The sequence below is a fragment of the Papaver somniferum genome, chromosome 7 (assembly GCF_003573695.1).
Source record: "Papaver somniferum cultivar HN1 chromosome 7, ASM357369v1, whole genome shotgun sequence".
Classification (NCBI taxonomy): Eukaryota; Viridiplantae; Streptophyta; class Magnoliopsida; order Ranunculales; family Papaveraceae; genus Papaver; species Papaver somniferum.
This window is the reverse complement of record NC_039364.1, coordinates 41868039-41888005: the sequence shown is the minus strand read 5'-3', so window position 1 is coordinate 41888005 and position 19967 is coordinate 41868039. Positions and strand designations below refer to the sequence as shown.

Sequence of the window (19967 nt, the reverse complement as noted above, 5' to 3'; positions counted from 1 at the left end):
TTCGCGGTTTGCACGAACCAATTAGAGAAAAAAGTCGACAGTTTGAGAGTCAGTTCACGTACCTCGTGCACGTACCTCATTTCAAAGGGTCTCTTGCTCTCCATTCCATTCAGTCGGACGCTAGCTCTTTCTATAAGTCCCGCCAGATGAGGTCCTAATTAACCGGTACTAGATTCTACCTGGTCCTACAAAAAAGACAGTTAAAGATGAGAGGTTCAGTTTACGTACCTCGAGTACATGCCTCAGTCACATGGATCGCTGCTCTCCACGCATTTCTGTCCAGCGTCAGTTCTTTAGGTAGGATCTTCCGGCCCAGGTCCAGTTTAATCGATTCATCCCACGTAAGCTTCGGTCGTCCTCTACGTCTCATCTTTCCTTCCGGGCGCATGATGTGTCCTATGCTAACCGGATCATCGTACGGTCTTCGCTGGAACAAACCGACGAAGTCGATGTTGGGTGAGCATATCCTCGATTAGTGCTACCCCCAGTTTGTTTCAAATAAGTTCATTTCTGATTTTATCGTGTCTCATATGACCACGGGCCCACCTCAGCATTCGCATCTCAGTTGCATGTAGTGATCTTATGTGTGGGGTTTTAGCCTCCCAGCATTCTGTTCCATACAACATCGCGGGTCGTATCGCCATTTTATATAACTTTACTTTCAATTTAGCAGGGACCTTACAATCGCAAATGACTCCTGTCGCCGTTCTCCATTTCGCCCATCCTGATTGGGTTCTATGTCGAATGTCCTCATCGATATCACCATCATTTTGGATCATAGATCCCAGATAATGGAAGGATTCTCTCTTTGGGACTATCTGTCCGTCAAGCAGAACGTCTTCAACATCAGGCCTTGTGTCGTCGAAGTCGCACCTTAGATATTATGTCTTGGACCTACTGAGTTGAATCCCTTCGATTCTAGGGTGTGCCTCCACCACTCAAATTTTTCGTCTACCTCTTTCTTAGGTTTACCAATTAGCGCCACATCGTCAGCAAAGAGCATACACCAATGGATCTCCCCCTATATGTCCCTCGTTACTTGATCTATTATTAGCGCAAATGAATAACGACTCAGGGTTGATCCCTGGTGTAGCCCAATGTTGATGGGGAAATCGTCCGAGACTCCGTCACACGTCCGGACACCGGTGGCAGCTCCCTCGTATCCTTGATTAAGGTTATATACTTTGGAGATACCCTCTTCTGTTCGAGCGCCCACCACATCACCACTCGCGGGACCTTGTCATAGGATTTCTCTAGGTCGATGAATACCATGTGCAAGTCCCGCATATGCTCCCTGTAGCGTTCCATTAGTTGTCTAACCAGGAAGATCACTTCAGTAGTCGACCTTCCAGGCATAAAACCAAACTGATTTTTCGTGACACAAATTTCCTCTCGTAGTTGATGGTCAATTATACGTTCCAACAACTTCATTGTATGGCTCATTAGTTTGATGCCCATGTAGTTTGTACTGTTCTGGATATCCCCTTTGTTCTTATAAATCAACACAATGACGCTTCTTCGCCATTCATCCGCCATCCGGTTTGTCTGGAAGATACTATTAAAAAGCTTGGTCAACCAAGTTATACCTTTCTCTCCCAGGCACTTCCACACTTCAATAGGGATTGTATCCGGTCCCAGCGCCTTCCCTCTTTTAGTTCCTCTTAGGGCCTCTTTTACTTCGTTTGCAAGGATGCTACAACTGGCTTCTTCGGAAGGGTCCGCTGGTTCGCCAGAGCCTACAAGATTGACTGGGGGGTTGGGGGTGGGGGTGTCTCCCCCCGCATTGAAGAGTTCGTCGAAGTATTCTTTTCATTGTACCTTAATATTTGCGTCGTCCACCAGGACCCGATCGTCAGCAGCTTTAATACATTTGACTTGGGGTAAGTCTCGAGTCTTATTGTCCCGCGTGTGGGTAATCTTGTAGATTTTCTTATCTCCCTCCTCCGTGCCTAGTTTTCGGTAGAAGTCCTCGAAAGCCTTGCCTTTCGCCTCGGACACCATCCGTTTAGCATGCTTTTTTGCCACCTTATAATTCTGGATGTTTTCTTCGCTTTCGAGAGCCTGGAGCTCCTTGAAGCAGTTTTTCTTTTCCCTTATCGCCTGTTGTACGTCTGGAGACGACCACCAAGTGTTTTTCGCGTTGCGCTTTTTACTACTCCTTGATTCTCCCAGCACTTCAAATTATTTATGTGAGCATATATATATTGCTCAAGCATAATGCATACATCATATGTATATTGGGAACGTTTCAAATAATTTATGTGACAAAAAGACCTACTTGGTGATAGGTAAACATACTTGTATATGTTACCAAAGTCAGTATGAATTTCGCAGACTTCAGAAATTAGGTAGGTTCGCAAACCCCTACCATATGACTTTCACGAACTGGCAAGGTTTACAAACCCTTGTGACATGACTTTTACGAACTTCCAAGGTTTGAAAACTCTTGTGGCCTTATTTTTGAACTGTCAATTGATTTGCAAACCTATAGAGTTTCATCCTAGCAGAAGTATACGAACTATTCTATATATTTATGTTCGACTTTGCTATGATTCTCATAGACACTTCTAAGACAACTTTATTCACTAAATCACTTTGTCTTTGTGGATCATTTATTGAGTCTTGAATGTTATTAAACATCACTATATGCCTGTAATTTCAAAGGCTACTAAGCCGCTATGAACCATCATTGTGCACGGTCCCAGAATCCTAGACCATAATGCATATTATTATGTATAGTTTCAAGGCATAATTTTCACATGCTTACATGAATTCCTAATAACAATTTCATCTAAACTGGGAAACTGTTTATTTGGATCTCGAGTCATCTTAGCTTAAATTCAAAGCTACCTAGAACCTTGAAAATCTATAAATAGAATGACTATTGCAACTAGGGATTTCTTAATCCATGACACTCTTGTGTCCTAGTTACTAAGATAGAGTCGTCCTCTATAACCTAGGTTTCTTCTGAGAAACATAATCAGGTTATCGTTTGGCTGATAATTCTTGTATCCGGATCTTGTTCTTATTGATCTTTAAGGTTTTCAGTAATCTCAGATCAGGAACGAGATAAATAGAAAACACAAATATCTTTTTTGTCTCAGAATTTGTGATTCTTCAAGATAGATATCTAAACTCTTCTTTGATTTGTTTGGATTGTTCTTGAGAGATGGTTAGCAATCCAGGTTTCTCAGATAACTTAGTATAAGTGTTCCAGATTCTTGAGGTTTGTTGGACTTTGTCTACTGCAAACAGATTTCCAAACCTAGATTGAAAAATCAGATAATCTTGTTTGTTAGAGGCAAATTTGTATCAAAAGTATTCACTGAGGTTGAAGCAATTCTTAGGGTGTAAAGGACGCTGCATAAGAAAATAAAGTGTGAAGATCTTGTAAGGTTCAAGAGGCGTAAGGAATTGCTTGGAGGTTTAATTCGGTCTTAACTACATTTTAGTCGGAAGTTTGATAGTAGGCTAGTGTCTGTACCGGTTTAACACAGTGTGGTATTCAACTTGGACGAGGTATCAGAGTTTTTCCCATTAACAAAACTCTATGTGTCTTGCTTTACTTTTTACTTCTGTATTATTTTGTGATCGATATAATTAAAGTAGTAGCAAGTGATTCGTTAATCAACCTAGACAGATTAACTCAAACTGTATAGAACCTACCAGACTAGTTCTTCTGAATTAGTATCTTTAAATATAAATTACAAGACTTGTTCTTGTTAGAATTCAGTTTGTGTACAGTTCCGGTACACACTAGGTTGATCTTGGATATTGATTTTTGAGATCGTCCAAGAGTCTTGTACTCAATCAGGCACACATATATTTGATGTATCTATTGATTATGCAAGTAAGAAAATTGTATACACAATCATATACAAGGATATTTTGTGAAGATCTACTTGTTACTTGTTGATAGTGTTAGGTTTTATCTTATAGGTCCGAAAGAAAAAGCTGGTGGTGTACTTAACGTCTCCTTTTCATAACAATTTGCGGAGTTTTTAACCAGGATTTGACATTCTTTTAATATTTTTTTTCGTTGTTCTTTTCTTTTCTTTGTTGTAATGATAAAAAAAAATTATGTGTGTCGCGTTGGATATTCGGACCTGAATTCAAAACTGGATTGCGTTGTAATTTTTTATATATGAGTGACACAACTAGTGACGATGGATCCTGCAATCCAATATTTTACCTGGCTAAATTGAGGCCTACAAAATTATTCGAGGCATACCAGAAAAGACAAAATAGTGTCATTCTGAAGTAATTTGAAAACCCTCTTACTCGATTATTTTTGTCAATGACTAATTACCTTTGATTAATCAATGTTAGTTAATTTAATTAATTGTTAAGTTAGTTTATATTTTAAGATTGATAGTTAGAGTTATAACGTTATATAATTAGGGTTTCTAGAAGAACATCAATAATAATCAGCAAATGGGTCACTCAATACCAACCGATTATTCTTGATGTTTTTCGTTTTTTGAAGAACATTAAAAACAACCAACGTACATGTGCCATCTTATCAACGAATTATGGTTCATTATTTTCAAGAATAATGGAAGCTTCGAGCGGTGTATATATATATATATATTTCGTAACTTATCACATTATAAAAAATCACAGATTTCATAATCGATTGGTATGATTGTAGGCTAGAAAACCAACATCGGAAAATAAAAATTTGCTCTTAATCAGAATCGGTCCATGTGAATCTCCATATCGATCGATTATGTGTTAGAAGTTGAAGAATATCAACAACAGTTGACCATGTGTATGTCCACATTGGCCGATTCTAAATTTAACCACTCCTCAATAATACCCATTCAAATCCATAATCCATTTGAAAATGAATATGAAATCATTCTCGTTCTATGTGATCCATATCCGATATAAGAATGAGTATGATTTCATACTCGTATGTATCATACTCGGTTTTAGAATGGGTAAAAAATGATACTCATTCTCAGATCGACTATGGTATTCCATATGAACGTCAAAAATCGATGAATGTGAGAATTCATCTCTGCCGATTGTAACATAAAAAAACCCCACAAAAAAAAGAGCATTTGTTCAAAGTTACAATCGGCCGATATGAATTTACACATTGGTTAATTTTGTGTTTATGTTCTTCATAAAGAACAACAAGATTAATGTTGTCGTGTATGTCCACGTTGACCGATTGTTATTGAATTCAGAAAATTTTAATTTTTTTTCTCAAAAAATTTAATTCGATATTTACTTTGGTTTGAAGTGGAAAAATTTCCATCCTTTAACTTGTTTTGATAGAAATGGACGAAGATTGAAAATTTTAGTATACAATTTTAACTAGTAAGGGTAACTTAGTACTTTGACATCATTTACTATCACATGCCTGTGACAATGTGGCTGCCCTTATCGAAAGAGAGACTGCATGGGAATTAATTACAACAGTTATTAGTTTGAATTTTGTTAATTTGTTTACTTTAGGCTTAAGTTAATTTTGGGATCAGTGGCTCTGTCAAACCAAAGTGTAAGGAGGCGATGAGTAGTCCCTCTCAACTAGGGTTTGAGTAGTATTTATCATCGCTTCATCACCATAAGAAGATAAGAAAAGAAATAGAGAGAAGACAGTACAGTGTGGCTGCAGGTTTTATGTTTATGAATCGTCACTCTCAACTATTCTACCTTCATAAATCATAACATTTGGTATCACCCAGAAGATCTTTGGTGTGCTTCTGCAATGACTGGAGGTCCTACAATTAAAGATGTTGACTACAAAACACGAGAAATCAACAGATTGATAACACTTCTCGCTGATTCTTAGATTAAAGCTGAAGCAAAACGTGAAGCAGATGCTAAGGCTCAACAGATCTTAATGAACAGGCTCGTACAAATCTCAGAAGATACACTGAAACATCTTCAAAACCAGCCCAGTTCATCAGATCTAAACAACAACCAAAGAAATCCCATCACTGGTGAGACTCCCCACTCTACAGTACCTTCACCTAATGTACTCAAACCTGCAAAACTAGACTTTCTTAGATTTGATGGTGAAAATCCTAGAAGTTGGCTACGCAAGTGTGATCGTTTCTTCCAGATGCATCCCATGGAAGATGTTCAAAAAACTGAATTTGCTGCTATGTACATGGATGGGAGAGCCGATTCTTGGTCCTTTGACTATTTTTCTAGTAAAACCTCTGTTCTTTGGTATGAATTTCAAATCATTTATGTCGCCGTTTTGAAGATCTAGCAAATGATAACTATGTTGGTTGTTTTAACAAACTCACCCAAATCACTACGGTAGAGGAGTACTCTTTCAAACTTTTGAGCAACTTAAGGCTCTAATGATTGCAAAAAACTCTGGCTTAGATGAGGAATACTTTGTTATGAGCTTCATTAGTGGACTCAAACCAGAAATTAGCAACTCAGTTAGAATGCATAACCCCACATCCCTATCTCAGGCGTTTTTCTTAGCCAGATTACAAGAACAAACTCTTAATCAACCATCTAAAACCCTCCTCACTAAACAACCAACTACTTTTTCTTACTTCCTCAAACCACCCACCACCCACAAGACTACCACACCACCACCTGCTACTTCACCAACAACCATACCTCCTAAAACTCCTTATATCCCGCCTATTAAACGCCTCACCCAAGAACAGTTAGCTCAAAGACGAGCTAAAAACTTATGTTATAACTGTGATGAAAAGTATGTATATGGGAATAAATGCAAATCTGAACAACTATACATGGTATCAGTTGAGGATGATGCTTCACAGGAGAGCCAATTCACTCCACCAGAGTCAGACCAATCACCCAACATTGTGGAGACTGATATGTAGATTTCTCTCAATGCTCTCACTGGCCAACATAATGGTGACAGTATACGCCTTACAGGGATGCTCAAGAAACAACCAGTTACCATTTTGGTGGACACAAGTAGCACTCATAGCTTCATTGATGCTGCTTTATCCAAAAAACTTTGTTGTGATATCCAACACACATCACACATGCTGGTTACTATTGCAAATGGTGAGAGAACAACAAACACCGGGGTTTGTTCTAAATTACTGTGGCAAATGCAAGGCCACCTCTTTGAAGATGATCTACATGTACTGCCTTTAGGAGGGTATGACATTGTACTTGGAGCTGACTGGCTTAGAACATTGGGTGATGTTATGTTCAATTTTTCAAAGCTATCTATGTCTTTCAATCATCTTGGTACCAAGTTAACACTACAAGGGAATACTTCTCCTACTTCCTTCATGATGATGAGTGGAAAAGTTGTTCAACAATTTATCAAAAAACACAGTCATGTTTTGGTTGGCCAATTTTTTGCCATTTCCACTGAACCTTCTCTCACTCCTATACCACCACCTATTCAAGAAGTGTTACACCAATTCTCTTATGTTTTTGAGGAACCTACACCACCAAGAGCCTTGGATCATAAAATACCTCTCAAACCAGATGTTCAACCTGTAAACTTAAGACCCTACAAATGTCCTCACATTCATAAGTCAGTGGTGGAATCCTTGGTGCAAGAAATGCTTGATACTGGACTTATTCAAGACATCAACAACCCATTTGCTTCTCCAATACTTCTGGTCAAGAAAAAAGACAACACATGGAGGTTCTGTGTTGATTATAGGAAACTGAATGAGATTACAATCAAAGATAAGTACCCAATTCCAATCATTGATGAACTTTTAGATGAATTACATGCTCTATCTTCTTCACCAAGCTAGACTTAAGATCTGGTTATCACCAAATCAGATTATTTGCAGCTGATATACATAAGACTGCTTTTAGAACACATCATGGGCATTTTGAGTTCAAAGTAATGCCATTTGGCCTTACTAATGCCCCTGCTACATTTCAAGCTCTTATGAATTCAGTTTTTGTCCCTTATTTAAGAAAAGTTGTCCTAGTTTTCTTTGATGACATTCTCATCTATAGTAAATCTTTAGAAGATCATATCACACACCTCAAAATTGTTTTAGAACTTCTTAGAACACACCAGTTGTATGCTAAATTTTCCAAATGCTGCTTTGCTCAGTCATCTCTGGTTTACTTGGGCCACATCATTACTGCTGAGGGAGTAGCAGCTGACCCAGAGAAGATTTCCTGCGTGAAGCAATGGCCTACACCAACTTGTCTCAAGCAGTTGAGAGGGTTTTTGGGCCTCACTGGGTACTATAGAAAGTTTGTAAAAAATTATGGCCTCATCAGTAAGCCTCTTACAGACCTCCTCAAAAAGAATGCCTTCAATTGGTCCCATACTGCAGAGGAAGCCTTTCAAGCACTCAAACACGCAATGTGCACTATACTAGTTTTAGTGTTACCTGATTTTAGCAAATCATTTGTGGTTGAAACTGATGCATGTTCTGTTGGAGTAGGAGTTGTATTAATGCAAGAGGGAAAAATTATTAGTTTCTGCACCAAACCACTTGGTCCTAAGTCACTTGGTTTATCCACTTATGAGAAGGAGCTCTTAACTGTAGTCATGGCAGTCACTAAGTGGAGGCATTACCTTTATGTCCATCATTTCATCATCCACACAAACCAACAGAGTATTAAATACTTCATGGAGCAAAAGATCACAAACGTTCTCCAACAAAGATGGCTTATGAAGCTGCTTGGGTTTAATTACACTATTCACTATAAGAAGGGCCTTGAGAACAAAGCTGTTGATGCTCTATCAAGACTCCCCTCTTCCTCCACCCAATGCAATGCTATATCTATCTCCACTCCAACTTGGGCTCAAGAAATTATTTCAAGTTATGAAAAAGATGCTTAGGAAACTCAGCTCATTCCTCAACTACTTATAGCTCCACAATATGTTCCACATTACACTTATTCTGAGGGCATCTTAAGGTACAAAGGGAGAATTTATGCGGGAACCAACAACAACCTCAGATATTCTATCTTAAAGTCTATGCACTCTTCTGCTGTTGGGGGACATTTTGGCATGCAAGGGAGCTACATTAAAGTAAAAAGCTATTTTTATTGAAAGGGTTTAAAGAAAGAAATGCTCCTCCTGGTCAGCCATTGTGATATGTGCCAAAGAAATAAAGGTGAACACACATTGCCTGCTGGCCTGTTACAACCACTTCCAATTCGTACTCAAGCTTGGCAGCATATTACTATGGATTTCATAGAAGGTTTACCCCTCTCCAACAAAAAAGATGTCATCCTGGTGATAGTTGACAGGCTTACAAAATACAACCACTTCATAGCACTGACTCACCCATTTACATCTACTATTGTGGCTCAAGAGTTTCTCTCACATGTCTTCAAGCTTCATGGCCTTCCCTCTTCCATTGTATCAGATAGGGACAAGATCTTTACAAGAAATTTTTGGCAAGAACTCTTCAAGGCAATGGGTACCAACTTGCACATGAGCTCTGCCTACCAACCTCAGTCTGATGGGAAAACTGAAAGAGTGAATGCCTGTTTGGAGAACAATCTTAGGTGTATGACAGGCCATCATCCAAAGAAGTGGTTCAAGTGGCTGACACTAGCTGAATTACAATACTAACCATCACACTGGCCTAAACATGACTCATTTTAAGGCTCTGTATGGTTACTATCCACCTCATCTTGCTTTCCCAAATGAGGTACTCACCTCTGTTGCTGCTATAGAAGAGTACATCCAACAAAGAGATGCCATGCTGGAGCTTCTACAAGATTCTCTCCATAAGGCCCAAGAGAGGATGAAGTTATATGCAGATAAGAAGAGAACTGATAGAACCTTTGAAGTTGGTGGCTTAGTGTTTCTTAAACTCCAACCTTACATGCAATCCTCTATTGCATTGCGCATAAATTTCAAGCTCTCAGCTCGTTACTACGGCCCATTCCCTGTGATTGCTAAGGTGGGTACTGTTGCATACAAGCTCCAACTCCCCTCCTCTTCTCAGATACACCCTGTGTTTCACGTATCTCAGCTGAAGAAGTGCATTGGAGATGCTGCTGTTACTGCTCCAACACTTCCACAGACTGATGCTGCAGGAGAAATAATTCTCAAGCCTATCGCCGTACTGGATACTAGAGAAATCTCTCGAGGTCGCCTCACTGTCCCTCAAATGATAATCCTCACACCACAGCTGCTGACGCTACATGGGAGGACGTCGCAAATGTGAAAGCTCATTTCCCTAAATTCCATCCTTGAGGATAAGGATGTTCTGCAGATGAGGGTATTCTCACATGCCTGTGACAATGTGGTTGCCCTTATCGAAAGAGAGACAGCATGGGCATTAATTACATCAGTTATTAGTTTGAATTCTGTTAATTTGTTTACTTTAGGCTTAAGTTAATTTTGGGATCAATGGCTCTGTCAAACCCACGTGTAAGGAGACGATGAGTAGTCCCTCTCAACTAGGGTTTGAGTAGTATTTATTATCGCTTCATCACTGTAAGAAGATAAGAAAAGAAATAGAGAGAAGACAGTCCAGTGTGGCTGCAAGTTTTATATTTATGAATTGTCACTCTCAACTGTACTACCTTCATAAATCATAACATTTACACACTCAATATCCCCTATCTCTAGTTCGGAGTAAAATCGATAGGCATCAAATAATTTCTCCAGGCTTCAATTTTGTCAAGATTTTATTTTTGTTGCCAGGAAAAAAAGAAGAAAAAAAAAAGTTAGAAGGCATTTGTAACCTGCTTGAGCTATGCATTACAAAAGGTCTTCTGCTTTGCGAGCCACGGGGACTTCAAGCATGCAGTTTGAACTGAAGTCGAAAACAGTTGCCCGATCTTGTCCAGATAAAAATAAAAATAACGAGAGACATGATCAGGAGTGTAGCAGGGAATATCCAACATGCACACCTACCCTTCCCTAGTATTTACCCCCGTTCAATGTAAAAAGTAAAATAAAAAGCATAAATAAAGCTGAGCCTAGGGTAGATTAGGCATCCAGTATTTATCTCCAAACGGCCCAGCATTATGTTTAGGGATGGTTAACTAATTTTCCTATTTGAGATGGTCCAATTCAAAATTTAAACCTGTGCTGTTTGCCCTAAAAGAAAAGGTTAAACACATTAAATAACTTTATCTCATGTCTCTAGCCTCTCCTTATCCCTTTGATCCAAGCAAACAAAAAAAAATAAATAAAATCAAAAAAATAAGTACAAAAAATTATTTAAATTTGTACCAAAAACACCAAACTTTACTTTACTCTTACCCTAACTTTAATTTATTTCTCTCTTCTCTTTTTCACCTTCCTCTATTTCTTTCCATCTAAACCCAACACCTAATAATAACACCCCAATCATCAAAATTTTCAGGTCCTTAATCTCTCTTTTAAATCTTCACTTTTTATTATTTTGGCCAAGAAATTTCTATCTATTTGGTTTTTGTCAAAAACTTATATTTCTACCAAAAGTTCTCATATCATCTCTAATTCTTTTTTAAATTTTTTTTTCCTTTGACTACCAAAAAAATGTCTACACAACCACCTCATCTCCAAACAACAACAACAGCAACACCCATTTCTACTGCAATAGTTGTTGCTGATAAAAAAGGAGGAATAAGAGATTTATCAGTAGCTGCTGCTGCTCTTAGTAATGAAGCTTCTTATCCTGGTTCAGTTACAACATATGAACAAGTGGTTCAGAATGTTGATTTATTTAATAAAACACTCAAAGATCTTCATGAATCACTTGGTACTAAGTTTATGTAAGTGGGTTTTTTTCTTTTCTTTTCTTTTCTTCTTATTATTATTATGCATTTTAACTAGGGTTTTACTTTGAGATTTTGCTCTAGGATTTTTGAAACATCACCACTTACTTCAGCTGGTTTATGTCTTTTTGTTTGATAAATATGGGCTTTATTATGTTATTAGATTAGGGTTTTTGTGTTATTAGGTTTTTGATTAAGATGGTTTATTTATTATGCACTGGTTTATTTTATGTATGCCGTTGGAAGATGTAGTCTTCTTCTTCTTCCTAGTAGATTTGTAGTACTTTTGCATGTGGCCGTGGGGGTTCAAGGTTTCACCTCTCTGATACCTGTATTTAATAGTTTTAACTTCTCTGGGGCCAACATGTGAACTTATGTTCAGAAGGTAGGGAGTTGTGGGAAATCTCATGATTTTTCTGAAAGGGCTATGGTAGGAATACCTGATTTTCTTTAGTGTAGTTGATTAATATCTCGGCTCAATCTGAAACCTTCTCTTTGGATATATGCTAGGGAATTGATTTCTTGGTACCCTCTAGGATGTAGGATTGATTGAGTTCTAGCATTTATATACTGTTTAGAGTTTTTCTTATTCGTTCTGCTCTTTTGGTTTTAATTAGGATAGCTTGTAATCTTGCATCTTGGCATCTTTGGGTACGTTGCTTCATTCCATGTAACGATGTTTGGTTTTGCGCTTCTCATTAGTTTTATGCCTCTCCTGGTCACCATGTACTTATTGGCTTTAGTTTACAGAATCCATAAATTACACTAATTGCCATAGAGTACTTAAGTCTCTTTCTCAGTCAGCCTATATATTTCTGCGCGGGTATGTCTCAGTGCGTTGCTGGAGCTATTTACCTTGTCTGTTGTTTAAATTATTTCTCAGTTTGTTAGCGTAATGTGAATTGCGTATATTTGTTATCTATTAACTGCTTTTATTTCTTTGCTTGACTATGGTGTCTGCTGTTTTTTTGTGGTCTGATATGCATAAAGAACCTACATAAATTCTACGTGCTTCCTAAACACTGTTTTTCATGACAGTTTCACGAGTACTAGGGTCTTTACGTTATTCTACTATGTATATTAAAATTGTAGGGAAAATATATAGCCATATAGGTAGCTCACATCACAGGATCGCTGTACCTCGTAATGGGTATGACATAGGGAACAACCCGTCTATCATGTGCGCTGCAACTGAACATCCCTGTGTTTCTATAAATTCTAATCTTGCTTTAAATTTTTAAGGGTGCCTATCATTGGAGGAAAGGCTCTTGATCTGCACCTGCTTTTTGTGGAGGTCACTGCTCGTGGAGGTCTTGAAAAGGTATCAATTTTCAACTTATTTCGACAATTCTTTTTAGATGCCTCCTCACTCTATTCTTAATTGGCTGGTTCGTCTTTCCTTGTGTGTCGGTTATAGGTCATCCAAACCCGTAAATGGAGGGAAATAATCGCTGTCTTCAGTTTCCCTGCAACAATTACGAATGCATCTTTTGTCTTGCGGAAATACTATATGTCTTTGCTTCATCATTATGAGCAAGTGTACTATTTTCGTAAACAACCTCAGCAATTCTCGATCACTTGTATGTCCTCAACTCAGTTTTGTAAATCTATGGCTAAAATGCATTTTTTTCCACCTTTTCTTGTCGATTTTTGAGACAAAGAAGACAGTTTATTTTATTGCTATTTTAGTTTATGTCGAACCATTAAATCATGCAAGATGTATTCACTATTTCACAGACGTGGGTAGCAGTCCTGTGAATGAATCAGCACCCATGCAGATTGAAGGAGCAAGAACTAATGATAACGGCACCAGTTCTAGTCAGCCAGGTGAGATCCGTAACATTCACCTCTTATTTGCTGAGACTACCTCTTCTCTAAAAAGCATATATGGTATAATTATTTACATGAAATTGTGGTGGCATTAGTTCTGGCTAAAGTACAAGATTTTTCCGGTGTCAACTTAGTTGTGATACCCTGCATTAAGAACTTCCCGTGTCATAGTTGAAGCAAAAAGTCATGATCTTAGGTGTCCTGTCTAGTCAGTCGTGCTGCTCGAACAATATGCTCTAGCAATTAATGGCGAACGAATTATGACCCGAGGTCTGCGAGCACTTCTTCTATAAATCATTTGAAATGACAGTACCATCTTTTCTTTTTCTTTTTCTTTTTTGATGATTAGCTGTAGCATCTTAAAATGCTAATTTAGGTTTGCAAGATTAATCCTATTTCAACAGTTGGGAGGTTGATTTGTTTATCCGTCTGGTTTGGCTATCGTTGTTACCAACCAGTATGTATACGTCATATCCATATATCTTAAAAGAGAAAATCTAATGTACCTTATTAATAATAAGTATCGAGAATCTAGTTAATCAACTATCGAAACTGTCATAGTAGTTAAGCCTTTCTATATTCCTTCAATTGGCTTTTCTGGGGAAAGCATAACTTTCCTTCCTTGGTAACTATTGCCAATTATTTGTGACACTGTTGCGTCTTTTTTAATTTTTTTCCTGTCAAATCTATCATTCTTTTATGCAGATGTTCTGTGTAAGTTATCTGTCTTCTGTATTGCTTGTTATTACTAGACTGGAAAATTCCCTGGCAATAGGAGAATCAGTTGAATCTTCAGTTGAGCATCTACTTAGGTTATTTTTCTTTCGTGCTTTTGTCGCAGTATCTTCTTTTTTACGTGTATAAATGTTTTTGTTCAGTGAATCCTCAGAAATGGCCAGGTCAATGGGTGACTGGATCCATTGATGGAAAATTTGATAATGGATATCTCGTTACGGTTAGTTTTGGCTCAGAGCAGCTGAAAGGTGTTCTCTACCATGTTCCGCATGACGCACAAGTTTCCCGTAATACCAATAGTAATAATTCATCACTTGTACCCCGTAAACGAAAAAGGAACAGAAACCGTCTTGCAGCTATGGACCCATCTTATCCCAAACCTAAAAGGAGTGGTTATAATTTCTTCTTTTCTGAGCATTATGCCACACTGAAGGCCGTCCATACTGAAGGTGAAGAACTAACCATTAGCACCAAGATGGGAAACTTGTGGGGCAAACTCTCAGAGGCTGAAAAACAGGTAATTAATTGTTTGATGAGTGTAGCCAGTTTGGTACGGCATCCTCCTACTAAATGGCTACCCTTGGCTCATATGTAATTTTTATTCGTTTTGCGTAGCTTGGCTAGCTGAGTTTCTTATTACCCTCTTCTAACTTGCAGGTGTACAGAGAGAGAGGGTTAAGAGACAAAGAAAGATTTCGAAAAGAAATGACGGAATACAGAAAAACGTCAAATGGTTCAAAACTGCAGTAAACCTTGAGAAATTTAATCAGGTGCTTTCAAATACTTCCATCACCTTTTTCTCAGCATTTGTTGCTTTCTTTTTTTTGCCTTCTGGAGAGGCATGAAAATTTCCAAATGGAAAAACAAGTTTAACTGATTTCCCATGTTATATTTCGCTCTGGTTCTTTTTGAATAGGTAACTGGCAGGCGAATGTGAAGAAGAGTAGTCATGCATGAGTTCGTATACAGATGTGCAGTAGTGACGGGATTGAACCTATGACTTCTCTGATGCTACTCATCCAAGCAAGTGAAAGACTTGCTTTGCTTGTGGATCAGATCACAGTCGCTAGAAGAAGTTTTTGACAGAAATTAGATGGAAAAATGTTAGGTTGAAAAGAAATGAGGAAGGGTTCCTGTAGTGTAGAAACTAGAAAGTAATATTTAGAGATCTTATTAACTTGTTACTGAAAAATTGCCATTGTAGAACTGTTTGTACCTTGTTTCTTTGGAAGGCATGAATTAGAATTTCGTTTAAACAAGCGTTCTACTATTTATATCTAATATATAAGTTTGAGTTCACCCAGTTAATATATTGAATAGTCGGGACATGAATATATTCCATGTTAAAACAAATTGTGTAGGAATGTAGACCATGATCAATCCAGTAAACCGGTTGGAGAAAAAGGCAGCCTTTCTTTTGCCACCCATGCAGTTGTGCGCCGTATCCCCTCGCACTCTCTAATATTCTCTTAAATTTCACTTCAGCACACCATGCAGTCCTGGGCTAGATATATTTCCTAATTTGCAGGAAACTTTGTTTGCACTCTCGTTTTTGTCGGATCTTAAACTTGGTCACTACATGAAAATCCCACCAAAGTGCATGTACACCGCGCAGGTATGAAACTCAAAACATCTCAGAAATAAAGCAATGTTATATTTTTGTGCAAAATATAAAAGGTATACTTACTTACTAAAGATGTCTTTCTATGATGAAGCTTGCTGGAACAATTATAGCTGGTGTAGTCAACCTTGGAGTTTGTTGGTGGATGCTTGATAATATCGAAAACATATGTGTAAATGATGCTCTACATCCAGATAATCCATGGACTTGTCCAAAATACAAAGTCACCTTCAATGCTTCTGTTATATGGGGTCTAATTGGACCAAGCAGATTATTCGGAGCTGGTGGAATATATCAAAACTTGGTGTGGTTGTACCTCGTTGGAGCTATTTTGCCAGTACCAATTTGGGTGATGAGCAAGATCTTCCCCGAGAAGAAATGGATTCCATTGATCAATATACCGCTTATATCTTCATTGGAGGTAAAATGGAACTAGATAATCACTTATTTATTTATTTATTTATTTTATTTTTGTGTTTTTCGATCCGATTGTTGCTGCTACTGATGATGATGGCTGAAAGATCAAGAAGATTAAAAATGTGTAACTGCATAAAATCCTACAGCCCATAAGATGTTAATCTAACCACTTAATACGAGGGTTAGGAGAAAGAGAAACTCTGCAAATCCGTGACTGCTGATTCAACTCATTCAAAATTTTTAAATTTTTTCCCTTTTTTATCTTTTATTTTCTTTGATCTTTCCTGATCCTGATATTATTATGCTGCAACCTTGATCTATTGACTCTTGCTAATCTGTTTAAACATGTTTATTTTATTCCCTCCATTTTTGATATGTTATTGGCTTTTTCTTTTTGAGACGTCTTTGGTGATAGTTTCAGTTTTTTCAATTATAATAGCTCTTACTTTTTTTGGGTAAACTATCTGTTGGAAATGTGATGCGGTTTCGGTTTCTCGGAAATCATATTCATGCACAAACAAAATACTAATAAAAAGAGAGTTACAAAGACTTATCGGTTTGGTTGATCGAGGCAAGGTAATCCTCTTTCCTTAAAGACAATTCATCCCGGCATATGGTGCTCACGGTTCTACGATGTAGCACTACAAATACTTTTAGGCCAGCGAATGTTGATAATTATTGTGCTCTTAAATGACTCTGACTCATGACTTGGAAACTTGTTTTTCTTCTTCTCAAAAACTTGTAAAATCCATATAAAACAAAACTAAGAGATTGGTTTATATAGAGTCAATGGTGACTCTACAAGGTGTCTTTTCACCAATAGGTGACTCTCCATGGCCAATGGTGACTCTCCATAACACCTATTCATGACTAGGTGTCTTATGGTGAAAAGGCATAACCCAAACACATCTCTTGGAGTTTAAAACTTGAAAACTGATTTTCACTCACATTTTTATTTTTCACTAAAAATTCCAACACTATCTAATGAAAAGCTATTCCTTTTGTTCTTTGAGTGGTATAACCAGTAGGGTTATTTGGAACTTGCTTCCAAATCAGTCAAACAATATTGTTTTTTAGCAAGTAGTGCTAATCATCTCCTCGTGATGATTCCTATCAGTATGTTGAAGTCTCTTTTTATTCCTAGGAACCTTTCTATGGTTTCAGTTTCCTTTTTCATCATCACTATCATTCATCTTGAAAACCTTCACTATCATGAAACCATAAAAATTCGAAATCTAGTTTTGCCTCCCATGTCAGTGAATCTCTGTTACCGTAATTCCAGCTCAATTAATAGTTGGCAATTTCTTTTTTTGACTCAACCAAAAGAGATTTATTTTTCTGCCGAAAATATCTCTATTATAAGAATTCCCCTCAGTTGCTGGAACTTTCATTCCTTTCTGGTTATCACCCATAACTACCATATTAGCTACTATCTCAATCAAAGCAGAAACCCTAAAGGTTTTGTTTTTACGGAAAAAAGATTTCTCAGTTCCGGAACCTTATACTCTTTAGGTAATAAGGCTTCCAGTTCTGAAACTCAAGCCACTATGATTGCAAACAACTGAAGAAAACTTCCATCTCCTAGAAATATATGCTACAACATAGAGTTGTTGGTTCTACGAAGTTGATTAATGAAGTTGCAGAAGAGTGGACCAATATCATATTGGGTAAGACATTTGATAAGGACAAGATGGAATTGAAGCTAGTAAGAACTGAGATCAACAAGCTTTGGAAAAGATACAAAAACAAGGAGATGAAGGTGATGGGTCGTAATTTTTTTGTTATTAAACTTAATAATGAGGAAGAGCAAAATGATGTCATCAAAAGAGGTCCATGGATTATATATGATGCTTTATTTTCTATTCAAAAATATGATACGAAGAAAAAACCAGAGGTGCATGATTTTTTTGTGTAGGTGAAAAAACGGGGGTCTAACAACACCACCCAATATTTCGCTTAGCAATCTGTATGGACTAACTCCGAAATACTTTGCTAAAAATCAACTAGACAGTCAGACTCAATCTAGATAAAAGTATCTCAAGGAGTTAATATCTCTCTCTTGATTTGATTTTTACTCAAGCTAAAATCAATAGCGAGTCTTTATCAAATGCAAGGAATACTTGGACGGTACCAAAGACCAATGTCCAAGGATCAATCAATATCAATCAACATCCAACCTCCAATTGATGATCACGAACGCACAACCTGTATTATTTCAATTATATAAAATATAATGCGGAAAAGAAATAACACAGACACCAGCAATTTTGTTAACGAGGAAACCGCAAATGCAGAAAAACCCCGGGACCTAGTCCAGATTGAATACACACACTGTATTAAGCCGCTACAGACACTAGCCTACTGCAAACTAACTTCAGAATGGACTATAGTTGAACCCCAATCAGTCTCCCACCGATCCAAGGTACAGTTGTACTCCTACGCCTCTGATCCCAGCAGGATACTGCGCACTTGATTCCCTTAGCTGATCTCACCCACAACCAAGAGTTTCCGCAACCCAAAATCACAGACTTGATAATAAACAGATCTGTCTCACACAGAAAAGTCAATCAAAGGATAAATCTATCTCCCACAGATAAACCCTAGGTTTTGTTCCGTCTTTTGATATAAAATCAAGGTGAACAGGAACCAATTGATAATCCGGTCTTATATTCCCGAAGAACAGCCTAGATTAATCAATCACCTCTCTACAATCCTTCCTGACTACACAAGCGGATTGTCGAGGAATCACAAACAATGAGACGAAGATGTTTGTGACTTCTTTATCTTGCCTATCGGAGAACTCTCACGATCTCAAGCCAATCAATCGATTGTACTCGTACGATAGAAGATGCAAGATCATATCACACAACTACGATAAATTAGTATCGGTCTGGCTTCACAATCCCAATGAAGCCTTTAAGTCATTAACCTGATTTTAGAGAAGAAAATCAAAGGTTAATGGAGATTGACTCTAGCGAGGGCACTAGTAGCACACAGATGTGTGGGGATTAGTTTTGCACAATGCTAGATGTCTCCTTTATATAACCTTCAAATCAGGGTTTTTCCTTAGGTACAAAGCAATCCTTATTCACTGTTAGATGAAAACCTGATTTAGATTCAAGCTAATATTTCTCAACTGTTAGATCGAAAACTTAGCTTGTCACACACACTTGGGTAGACGTTTACTGGGTTCGTGAAAACCATGCCCAAACGTGTACGTGTATGTTGGTTCAACATAGTAACCCAAAAGGTTAACCATATGAGCATTTCATATTAACCTTGTTCTTCTTCACCATAACTAGTTCAATTGACTCAAATGAACTAGTTAAAGAGTTTGTTCAATTGCTATGAGATCTTATGTAACTAAACAAGACACAATTGAAACAAAGATGATTCGATTCGATTGAATCGTCTCATGAACATTATAGCCACGGTTTTCATAAAGGATTCCTTAGTAATTTAATGTTTCATGTTCAGAGCACATCTTTAGATCATAACCTCTTAAGTTCGCAAACAAGTTCGCGGACTTAAGTTAATCGGTTGAGTTTTCCAAACTCAACAGAAATTCTCGGAAAGAGAACTTCTGCCAGTTCGCGGACTTAGCACACAAACGAGTTTTGGAAAATCCAGCAGAAATTCTCGGTCGACAACTTCCGACAGTTCGCGGACTGAGACTGCGGACTGGGTTCGCGGACTTGGC

At 37.7% G+C, this 19967-nt stretch overlaps 1 protein-coding gene across 1 annotated transcript; it reads left to right on the top strand.

Annotated features, from left to right (window-relative positions):
- The first annotated feature begins 11150 nt into the window (after nt 1–11150).
- Nucleotides 11151–15528, top strand: LOC113297084 (high mobility group B protein 10-like). Its single transcript, XM_026545485.1, has 7 exons — nt 11151–11661; nt 12907–12985; nt 13082–13244; nt 13402–13491; nt 14373–14746; nt 14887–14999; nt 15146–15528. Exons 1-6 carry the CDS (start codon nt 11426–11428, stop codon nt 14977–14979), a joined length of 1035 nt encoding a protein of 344 aa, XP_026401270.1. The 5' UTR covers nt 11151–11425; the 3' UTR covers nt 14980–14999; nt 15146–15528.
- Nucleotides 15529–19967: the final 4439 nt, after the last annotated feature.